This window comes from Pteropus alecto, unplaced genomic scaffold (genome assembly GCF_000325575.1).
Source record: "Pteropus alecto unplaced genomic scaffold, ASM32557v1 scaffold137, whole genome shotgun sequence".
Classification (NCBI taxonomy): Eukaryota; Metazoa; Chordata; class Mammalia; order Chiroptera; family Pteropodidae; genus Pteropus; species Pteropus alecto.
Window position 1 is genome coordinate 4,009,320 of NW_006440135.1, and position 10,824 is coordinate 4,020,143.

Consider the following 10,824-nt stretch of genomic DNA (forward strand, 5'->3'; position numbering starts at 1 on the left):
TCGTGAGATCCTCTCGCTTTTTCTCTCCTTTCATTTTTGCCCCTCCTAGTCTGTCTTCCACGGAGCAGCCGGAGTGATCCTGATCTTTGAAATGAATGAACCAAATCTTGCGATTCCCCTGCTTAAAAATCCTTGGGTCGCGTCCTGTGGAGACCCCCAGTGGCGCTGAGGTCTCCAAGCTTTCTCCTTTCCAGAGCCGACTCTCACGGCGGTGGTCACTCTGTGGCCAAGGACCACCTGGCCCAACGGCACCTCTCAAACCCAGCGCCTCTCCACCATCTCTGACCGACCCAGGGTGGACGGCAGCAGCGAGACCGCCTCTCAAGTGTCACCATTTCTGAGGGCCAGAGAATCATTCGACTGGGACACACAGCATGGAGGACGGTCAGAGGGACAGCACTGTCCTTCCCCTTACAGGGCCCCTGAAAGCCGTCATGAGTTACAGGAAGAGACAGATGGCTTTGTGGAGACACGACAGGCTGTGAGAGGCCAGAAATCGGTTAATAAATGTCGCCCGCAGCTTCCCTGCCACCTTGGCCAGGAATGGCCTCCAGGCTTGGTCACCAGGTGGGTGAGAACTGCTAGGCCAGGTCAGTCCCAGCCCTGCCCGGAACCCCACCTGCACGGCAGGCCTGTGGCCCTGGCCAAGACAGGACAACCAGGACCAGGCACAGCCACATCTCCGCACACGAGGTCCGGGGCGTCAGGATTAATAAAACTTCAAAATAAAAATAGCACAATCAAGCTCAGTTAATTGTTTTTCCAAAGCCGGCTGACCATCCAGAGGACACACAATCCAGTGTGACAGAGCCCCTCACACTCCCACACAGAAGGCCTCATCTGCCACCAACGCAGATGACACCGAACACCTCACGAGAACTGTGACGCCCTGAGCCCACAAAATGTGGACAACATTTTGACAAGGTCTAATTCTTATTCAAAAACTCTGACAGCCACAGATTATAACTCTATAAAGCTTTTCCTTAAAGTTCTATTTCCAGAAACACAGCAGAAAGTCACTGGGAAATGCAGCGCCCTGGAACACATACCAGTCAGGGTGGGGTTGCCACCTACATTAGGAGACCCCCACACAGAGTGCCCCCCATGGAGGGCCCCCCACATAGCACCCCACGTGGAGCAACCTCACACAGCACCCCAAGCAGAGGTCCCCACGAAGAGCCCTCCACGGCCAAGCACCCCACACAGTGCCCCACGCAGAGCGCCCCAGGCGAGCGCCTCTTCCCAGCCCCTCTCCCCACAACCCACTGCAGTCCTGTCCCGCCCACCTGTACTGCAGACACCATGTGTCACACGAAAGCTGCCTAAAGAACACAGTGTCTACCGCAGTGACATACGGGTCTCAAAGGCCTCACTAACTAATACACTCCCATTCCGCAGCCCAAGGGACCGGCTGTCTCCTGTGAGACGGCCAGAGGCTGACCACTCAAGGCTGCAGCTCTAGGGCAACGCAGCTCTAGGGCGACCCAGCCCCGCGTCACCCCCACATTAGCACCTTCCTGGAACCCGGCCCAGGAGTCCCAGCCACAGCCCCATCACCGCCCCCGGCGGCCCAGGTTCCGATGCAGGGTAAACCCGGGGCTGCAGTGCGCCTCCTGGCCAGGGACAGGGCGGAAGGGCTTACTGAGGGGTCCAGGTGGAAAGCACGTCAGTGTCCCACGCACTTCGCATTAGCCGTAAACGCATGTTTTCATAAGCACGTGGTATCACACCCTAAATTGTCCCACCACTGTAAAAAATACTCCCTCACATGTCACTAACATAAAAATACACGAAGCTACCTTTATTGTGACCTCGTGATCAATTGATCTGGGCATAAAGATATTCAGGTTTGAATGATTCATTTGTCAGTAAGCTGTTCTATTTTTTAAGCTCAAGTTTTTGGGCGCGACAGCTCCTATGGGAAGTTTATTCCCTTAAGTCGAACCGAGATTAAATCCATTAAAAATAAAATACAAATATATGACTCCAAAACACTAAAACTAGTACAAAAAAGAAATAAACCAGTTGAATAATCAACATTCTGTAAAATACGGACCCTATTAATGGAAATTCACGAGTTAAAAATAAAAAGCCCTAGTTCGATTATTTAGAATAGCGGGTGTTTTGAAATCGAATACCCATAATCACATTTAGCTAAACATGCATGTGTATAAACACACATGTAATTTAAAAATCACAATAAAAACTTGTTTTCGTCCAAATTTTTAAACTAAGTTTGCGCAAAATGCTCAAAACCAAGGACGAACAGGTGGCGCACAGAGGGTCTTCAGAGCAATGAAACCACTGTGTCTGGCACTAACGGAACCCGGGAAACCCTGCAAAACCGCGCACTGCAGCCGGTACCAGCGCATCGCCCACGGTTTCAATCCACCACTGGCAACAAGCGTAGCGCGGTTCCGCCGGATGTTAGTAACAGGGAAGTGTGGGAGGCAACAGGGGTATATGGGAGCTCCGGTACATTCTGCGCAATTGTCCCGCATAGCTAAAGTCTTCTAAAATGTCTCTTGGAAGCCAAAACAATTTTCAAATATTACTAAACACCAAGTTTTTGTTGTGAGAACGAAAGCCAGAGCAGAATTCCTACTTATCACTTACAGACGTGCTGTGCACCTTTACAGCTTGAAGATGCGACCCTGGACACTCACAATCCTGAACTGGAAACGGCCCCAGGGAGGCCCAGCTGGGTGGGGATGAGGCTCACAGCCAGTTCGGGACCGAGGACCGGGGTGAGCTGACAGAGAGCGCGGCGACACCGTCAGCACTCTTCTGCCCCTTCAATACTGATTTTATTTGGTTTTGCTCCTACATTGCTTCCTGATGCCCCTTGCTATGGCAACCTGACGCCAGAAGCCACAGGACAATTTTCAGCAGAGAGGCGTCTGTGACAGACCCAGTGCTTGCTAAGGCATCAGAAGGGCTGAGAGAGGGAGCCAGGCCGCAGTGTCAACACCAGGACCAACCTGCTTCGAACTGCTCCACCCAGCCTCCCATTTCCACCACGCTGCCCCTGCCCGACCACTCCCACCAAGCGGGAATGGAAGCAGAAAATCCGACTTTGGGAATGGAAAACGTAACCAGGATCAGAGGAAGGAGAAACTCAATTGAGGAAAAGCTGAGGCTTAAGAAGAACCAACAGGCTGGCTAAGGGCAAGGACTGACTTGAAGTGGCTACCGAGGACAAAACTTACTCTAGGGCGACGGTCTCTGGGGCATCCCGCACAGAAGTGAAGGAAAAGACCACTCTCGTTTATATGTAAACCAGAATTACACCTACAAGACGTTGCGTTACATACTGCAGGAGGGGGAAAAAACAAACCAGAAATACACATTTAACATTTAGGAAAAAATGCAGAACTCCAGAGCTTCTAGGGCACTCACAATTTGAGGAAAATTATTTAAATCTTTCATATTAGTTTTTATTTCTTGTTGGTTATATAAAGGTTTTATGAAAGTTTCTCTTTTTCACTAGTGTTTACTTACCTCTTTCTGACGCTCTATAAATCGAACTTTCCTGTAGTCTTTATCATCATAAACCTGAAAAGAACCATATGTGACTTTTACAGCCTGATTCTGAAACAGGTCACTTAATAGCAATCGTAAAACTTACAGAAAAGTGTTTCTCTTAAGGTTTAGACCATTCACAATCAAACACATAAGGGGCAAAGTTGTACAACAAGGAGGTATTTTTCAGCAAGACACTTAAGACGACAAGGCAATAATCTGAACTGGAAGGTAGCAAGGTGGAGCGGGTGAGCACAGGGGAGAAATTCTGGCAGAGAAGGCACCCTGCCCCACCCCCAAGTCCTTTACATATGGCCGAAAGCTTGTGTCCCCTCTAAATCTGCTGCGTGACACTTCGACAATACAGGTACTTATTCTCTCATTTTTTGCCCTATGATTACAGTCTAACGCTGTTTCTGTGTTTTGGACTACAGCAGACTCTCAAGTTATTTAAATATATTAGCTACTATCACATCACACAAACATTAAAAAGGTTCGGCCCACAGAATCGGCAGTTCTGAGTCGGACCCGGAGCCTCCCCGCAGTGACCAGCAGCAACCGCCTCATTTTAGAGATCGCAGACGCTGAGGATGAGACCACATAATCTGCGAACACGCTAACTTCAGCACCGTGGCACCCGTTCCCACGCACGTCAGTTAGTGTGCGCGACAAAAGCACAGCTCGACCGCCATCGGAACGGGGGACCCACGCGGTACTCAGCCGCCAGTTTTCCGCGACCCCGACCCACGGACCAGGGCGGCGAGCCCGCGGGGGTCGCCTGGCGAGAGCAGGGACTGAAGGGCGTCCGTGGGCCTGGGGTCTGAAAGACTGGGGGCATAGGAAGGACCTGGGGCACTGGAGGTAGAGGAAAGCCGGGGGCCGAGCCGGGACTCCGCCCATTTGGACGCTCTCTGCGCCGCAGCGGTTACCTGGCCAGTGTGCGTGACCTTCTCTCCGGTCGGCGAGGTCCGCACCCCGAAACATCTGGCGCCCCGGGGCACGCTTAGCGCCGTAGCACCTCTCCGGCCCAGCAGCCGGCAGAAGGTCACCGCCGCCGCCATCTTGCGGCCTGACCTTTGACCCGGCGCGTCGGCGCGCCCGCGCCGGCGCATGCGCACAGCCTCCGCGGACCCGCGCGGTCGGGACTTATCGCGCCCTGGAGAGGCGCGCACGCGCATTGCGCTCTGCCAGGAACGGTGCGGCGTGTGAGGGTGAGAGTCAGGCCTCATCCCTGAAAAAGCGAGAAACTTTTCACACATCTTTAGCACTTAGCGGCTGCTCGATGATTCTTACCAGGGGAAGGGCAGAGGAAGATGCAAAATGAAGACGCATTGTTTGCATTCGATGGTCATCAATAATTATGGGGGTACATACATAACATGTTTTCTTTGCTGAAGAATCCCTCCTGGATATCCTGTTTTGGGATTTCTGCGGAAATCCAAGGAAGCAACCAGTAAAGCATAACCGATGTCATCCCCAACCCCAAGCGACCAGCCCCGGACAGGCCCACTGTTCTGGAGCACACCTGCCAGGACCCTAGCTGGCGTCCCGGCGCTTCCCGCCTCTGCTTTCATGGTCCTTGGAACCTCCTGTGCATACACCCGACGGGACAGGCGAGGGCAGGGGGTGCGCGGCGGGGGCAGACTCAGCTCGGAGCTGGGCTGAGGTCGTGCACTCCCCCTTCCCCAGGAGCTGAGGGCACCTACAGCCTGGACTCCACTCCGGGGAGGTGGAGAAGCCGGCAAGGTGATTAGACGCGAGAAGCCCTGAAAATCTGGAAAGGAGAGTCGCCCACAGACGAGTGCGCAGAGGCGGGCCCGGAGCTCACCTGGGCAGGTGCACCGTGTCTGCAGCGCACCTTCGCGTACACAGAAAGTAGATGCTGGGTTCGCGGACACGCCCCCGGAAGGCTGGTGTAGTGACTTAGTGGTGGAATCTGGGTGGTGGGTACGTGGGTGTATAGAAGTCTGTCAACTTTTCTGTTTGAAATGTTACATAATAAAATGTTGGAAGAAAAAAGACATTTAACAGAAACCAGTTAGGACTATTGTCTATTTCCACTCGTTTCCGTGAGGCTCGCCACCGTTTCCTAGGATGTCCGCATAATACAAGCATGTGCTTTTTCCAGATTTTGTTTTGACATTAGTATTTGTCAGTTTTTAAAATGTCTTCTTGGTTGTGACTTCTTTGTTGTTCCCATTTTTGCATCCTCCTAATAGCCCCCCGATCGTAGGAGCCAAGTGGCGAGTGTCGTTCTGGGTGGGAGGTGCAGAGCCCTGGGGAAGAAAGGCGGGCGGGGGAGGAGCCCGGCGTCCTCAGTCTCTGCGCCCACGGAAAGGGCCGCCACGTGACCCCGCCGCCATCTTTCTTTCTGGCGTAGACTCCTGGCAGCGGCGTCCCCGCCCCACTGCGCAAGCGCGTGCAGCGCAAGGCGCGTTGCTGAAGGGTCAGGGCTGGCTGGTTCTTCTCAGGTCAGAGGTCCCGGGGGTCTCCTTGGGCTGCGGGCCCTGGTGGCGGCAGGGCGCCGGGGTTCGGATCTCTCCTGGAGCCGCCACCCGGGCCGGGGCTGCGGGAGCACGCGGCCTTGAGACCCCGGCCTCAGTTTCCCCGTTGGGCCGCGGTCGGAGGTCGCGGGGACGGTGTGGGGCGAGTCTGTCCCGGACCTCGCGGGCGGTAGGCGAGCCCCGAGGGGTCCTTGCCGGTGTGGGGTCGAGGCCCGCGGCGGCCGCAAGCGCGCCTCCGCCCGGAATCGGCCCCGCCGCGGTTCGGTGCTGTCCCGGATGTTTCTACCCCGCCACCAGGCCAGCTCTGCCTCATCCTGTCCATCACCAAACCCGAGCGGGGTCGGACTGCGCGTAGAATCGGTGACCCCGCCGCCCTGAGGAGGTGGACCCCCCCTCCGAGACGTGGGCTCCGGGCCTTGCTGTCGCTGGTGTCGTGGGGACGGTGGCCTTTTCAGCTCCTAGGTGGCCGGGACCGGGAGCTCGGGGCTGGGGTCGGGGCTTCGTTGCCACCTTTCTTGACAGAGCAGGGCAAGTCAGCCAGCCCCTCGCCCTGGCTTAATTATTTCAAAGTGGGGACGGGGCGTCCGCGGGGGGCTCCCTCGCGGCCACGCCTGGGGCTCGCACAGAGGGCGGTATTGCTAAGTGCTCCGGCCGCCCCGGCCCCGCAGCGCGGGCCACTACGAGCTGTGACCCTCAGGGTCTGCGCGGCAGCGGGTGCGGGTGCGTGCGGGCTGCTGACCCCGCGCCTTGTGTGCCCAAGTCCAGGGGAGTCGGGAAAGGGAAGTTCTAAGTAGTGGGTGAAGCGCGGACGAAGCCGCAACAACTTTTTTCTTTTTTCCATAGATTCAGCCACAACATGGCAGCTGTTTTGATCGGGAAAATGATCGTTTCTGCCGTGAACCCTTTATTACGACTGAGGCGTTTCACGGCGACCCCCCGCACGCTCTCCACACTCCTGCTGGGTCCCCCTCGCGCCGCAGTTACAGCGGGGGCGGGTGCGAAGCCCAGCGCAGCAGCCGTGGCCTCCCTCCCCTCCTTCCGCCTCCTGCCCTGCCTGCAGCCCGCTCTGGGGTTCAAGACCAAGGGCGTCATCAAGAAGCGCTGCAGGGACTGTTACCTCGTGAAGAGGCGCGGCCGGTGGTTCATCTACTGCAAAACGAACCCAAAGCACAAGCAAAGGCAGATGTAGCTCCTTTTGCTGTGAAATCGTACAAATTAGGACATCTTTTTGAGAAATGGTGTCTGTCACTTATCCAAGAACAATTAAAAGTGCCGGTTCTGCCCTCTAACGTTGCTGCCAGTCGCGTTCTGTTGACTCTACTTTCCAGGCGCCTCACTCTCTCCAGGTCCAGCCAGAGTTCTAGGCGGGAAAGGCGTCATCTCACGTGCTTCTGTGTGTGCTCCGCCGGGACCGCGGGAAAGCCACTTTGTCCCCCCACATTAGAAAGCAAGTTGTTTAGAAAGAGCTAGACTCGGTCTGAAAGGCCATCGGGGAGGGGACAGCCTTCACCGGGTCTGCATGGGGTGGGCCGCTGCTCTCCCGACTCAAACACTTGTCCACGTTCCTGTCTCCGGTCCGGTGGGAGGCCTTGACAGCAGCCTTTAAGTCAAAGGCGATTTAATTGTTTACAGAAGTATTTTGGATATCCATTAAATATGTTTGTTGTCCTCGGTCTGAGACATGTGCGTGCACGTGTGTGGTGTGGCCGTGGGCACATGTGTGTAATGTGTGTGCGCATTATGTACCCCCTGTGTGAGCAAGAGGCCTGTCCTTTGGTGTGGAGACGGGAGAGCTCAGCAGTGCGGTGACAGCAGCGTGATCGGTCCCCGCTGACGGATGCGAGAGCAGCAGAGGCCTCCTGCCATGGTTGGGGTCTTGGCTCTGCTCATCCCTTGCTGTTGGGCCCTGGATGAGACGCTTCTGTTGAAGCTTTGAGTTTAAAAAGAGGCTGATTCTGCTCACTGCACCCCTCACGGCTCTGAGAACCCATTTCTCAGTCATGCCTTTGCTCTTGGCGTCTGCCACCGGGCCTGGTACACAGGAGGCACTCAGTAAATGAATGTGGACTCGTGATAACGCCTCCATGGGATCAGGCAGCCCCTCATCCTCTCTCCCCATTCAGACCCGGCCCATCCTACAAGGTCGAGCCCACGGCTTTGTCCTGAAGGGGTGGCCGACTGGTCCCGTCCGCAGGAACCCAGACGCCTCCGGCACTAGAGGTTGGGTGGTGAAGCTAGACGCTGGGTTTGTCCAGCCGTTTCACACATGTACGCACACATACACACGCGTACACACGCACACACACCTTACTCCTTTTGGACCATTTTCTCCTTTATAGGTAAGCGTGAGGTTCACTCTCTTGGTGCAGGCCCGGCTCTGCGTGGGGCATAGGGCGACCTGAGAGTCTCATAGGGCGATGGTGAGCTCTGAACTCGTCCCTCTCCTGGGATTGCGAGTCTGGTCCAGGGTTGCAGCACGGGTGCCCACCAGGCCCTCTCCCAGCTCTCCTTTCCGATGCTCGACGGACCAGCATATACGGCCCCATGACTCCAGCATGACCGGAGACTTTGCTTAAGTCAGGAGGCAGCACGTTAGAGTCCGTAGGCCAAATCCAGCTCAACACCCGTTTTTGTAAATAAAGTTTTATTGGCAAGCAGCCATCTCGTTCATCTCATTCATTTATGTGTTGTCTGTGCCTCCACAGCAGCTGGAGTGGTAGGTGAGAGGTTGCGACAAAGGTCACATGGCCTAAAAAACGTAAATGCTTACTATATGGGCACAAATTTAAGACGGAAAGTAAGGAAGAAATTAGTATTAATTGTCTTTCAATTGAACGCCTTTATTAGAGGCCAAGATCATTTAGAAAAGGAAAAAAAAGTGGTATATTATTTTCCCGTGGCTGCTGTAACAAATGATCAGATCTATGGCTTAGAGCAACAGACATGTGTCCCCCACCTGGCCCAGGATGTCCTTAATGACATCCACAAAGACCCTACTTCCCCACGAGGTCACATCCCGAGACATAGCTCTGGGAGAGGGGGACAATATCCAATCCACTACACGTCGTACAGGATGTTGCTGACGATAATTTTAATTTAAATTAGTGTTCGTGCATTCGCTCTGTTGGAAGCGCCGCAGAAGCTTCCCCTGGAACCCCGGACCCAGCTTCCCTGAGACCCAGCTCCGGAAACGCTGTCAGTCACGCCCTGCGCTCCCCGGGCAAGTCCCTGCGACTTCGTTCCTTCCCCTGTAGCACACTCGCCCCATACCTGGGACGCATCTGGACGGTGGCTAGGGCAGCCATCACAGGGCGTCCTCGTGCCCTTCCCCGGTCTCTCCGCCCCCAGTTTCTTCGGTAAGTTGATATAACATATCGTAAACATTATTTTTGACTTAGGGCATTTTTCTGCATCTATATACGATTTATTTTCTCTTTCCTTTTTTGATTTATAAAGCGTTTTGTCCTATTTTATAATTAGTGGTTGAGATTCCCAATGAGAAGCCAGTTATTTTCTTCTCCAAGTTCCTACCTGACACTTTTCTGTTTAAAAGGCATGGAAAAAATGAGGAATTTACAGAACAAAGAGCAGTGTTTTGCATCGCATGAGAAATTGACTTTGGCTGTCGCCATTCAGAACAGAGCTGTCAGGAGGCTCAGCCCTGTGACCTCAGGGGTCCAACCAAGCAGCCCCCACATGTGGGGCTCAGACAGAGTCTCTCTCCCGCCGCGGGCATCATGGAAGAGTCATTGTCCTTTCCTCGGCAAGCGACGTGTTTTTCCTTACACGGCGACGCCATCATACTAAACATAACACAAATCACTGTGCAGAAATCCTAGCCGTCCTTCCGAGCGAGGCTGTCTCCTAAGAGTTCTGTCTAACGGTATAATTGTTCTTTCAGGGGTTAGTAACGTGTAGTCACCTATTCTAAAATGAAGCCATGGCTCTTCGTTTACAACTTGTATTGTTTTTCAACCAGCACTATGCGACCTAGGATAAAGGAGTCTTCTCTGGCAAGTCGACCGCACTCTGTGACTCTTCGTTTATTTATATATTTACCCAAATATTTATTAGGCTTTTATTTTGCGCCACATCCTGTGCCAAACGCATGGTACATATGTGGATTTATGCATGAAAATAGTCCTGCCGGCTCACCCGACAACATGAAATCAGCTACACATTGTGTCCCCTGCAAGGGATGGGGCTGGAAATACCAGCGGTCTAAACAAGACATACGGCGTGTTGCCCGCGTACATCGAGGAAGGACATCAGAGGGCACGCTCCGGGTTTGGGTTTCTCGGTCTCTGTCCCCTCCATCACCAGCCATTCTTGGTGCTTGGTTTCGGTTTTCACTGCAACCTCATGGCACAAAATGGTGGCCGGAGCCCCAGTGGCTATGTCCAACATTCCAGGCAGTCAGACAGGAAAGGGCTAGAGGACAAACCAAACACCAGCGGCCCCTGGTCCATCTCATTGTAAGCAGCTCCCCAGAGTCACCCAACGGTGTCACTTCCTTGCCGGAGGCTGCCGGGTCAAGTGAAGGGGGGAGGAGACCCCACCGGCAGGTGTGCGCCGGGCTGGACAGGGATCTGCTGCTCACGCAGGGGAGGGAATGGACCGATGCCCACTCGCGGCGGCTCCCCGGCTCCGCTACTCCCCGGCTCCGCTACTCGAGTCCTCCATGCCCCCTGGGGCGGGTGGGACCCTCTCTGTGAAGGAATGCTTCACCCCCTCTCCGCGTGCGTTCAGCAATTTCATGGGATGCTCTAATGCTTTTTATGGGAAGTTTCATGTGACG

At 54.4% G+C, this 10,824-nt stretch overlaps 2 protein-coding genes across 2 annotated transcripts in view; one reads left to right on the forward strand and one right to left on the reverse strand.

Moving 5' to 3' along the window:
• NDUFS6 (NADH:ubiquinone oxidoreductase subunit S6) overlaps positions 1-4,620 on the reverse strand; it is a 7,265-nt gene extending 2,645 nt beyond the window's left edge. The window contains exons 1-2 of the mRNA XM_006917145.2: positions 4,452-4,620; positions 3,502-3,555 (exon numbers count right to left, since the gene is read on the reverse strand). Of these exons, the coding sequence (XP_006917207.1) occupies positions 3,502-3,555; positions 4,452-4,583 (186 nt within the window). The 5' untranslated portion in view covers positions 4,584-4,620. The remainder of the gene's footprint in view (positions 1-3,501; positions 3,556-4,451) is intronic.
• A 1,581-nt stretch (positions 4,621-6,201) lies between these two features.
• MRPL36 (mitochondrial ribosomal protein L36) lies at positions 6,202-7,704 on the forward strand. The gene is made up of 2 exons (XM_015593426.2): positions 6,202-6,408; positions 6,870-7,704. The coding sequence occupies exon 2, from the start codon at positions 6,883-6,885 to the stop codon at positions 7,213-7,215; it is 333 nt and encodes a 110-aa protein (XP_015448912.1). The 5' UTR covers positions 6,202-6,408; positions 6,870-6,882; the 3' UTR covers positions 7,216-7,704.
• Positions 7,705-10,824: the final 3,120 nt, after the last annotated feature.

Excerpts from the sequence above, each read along its gene's own strand:
- MRPL36 (XM_015593426.2), top strand. The coding sequence starts at position 6,883 with ATGGCAGCTGTTTTGATCGGGAAAATGATCGTTTCTGCCGTGAACCCT.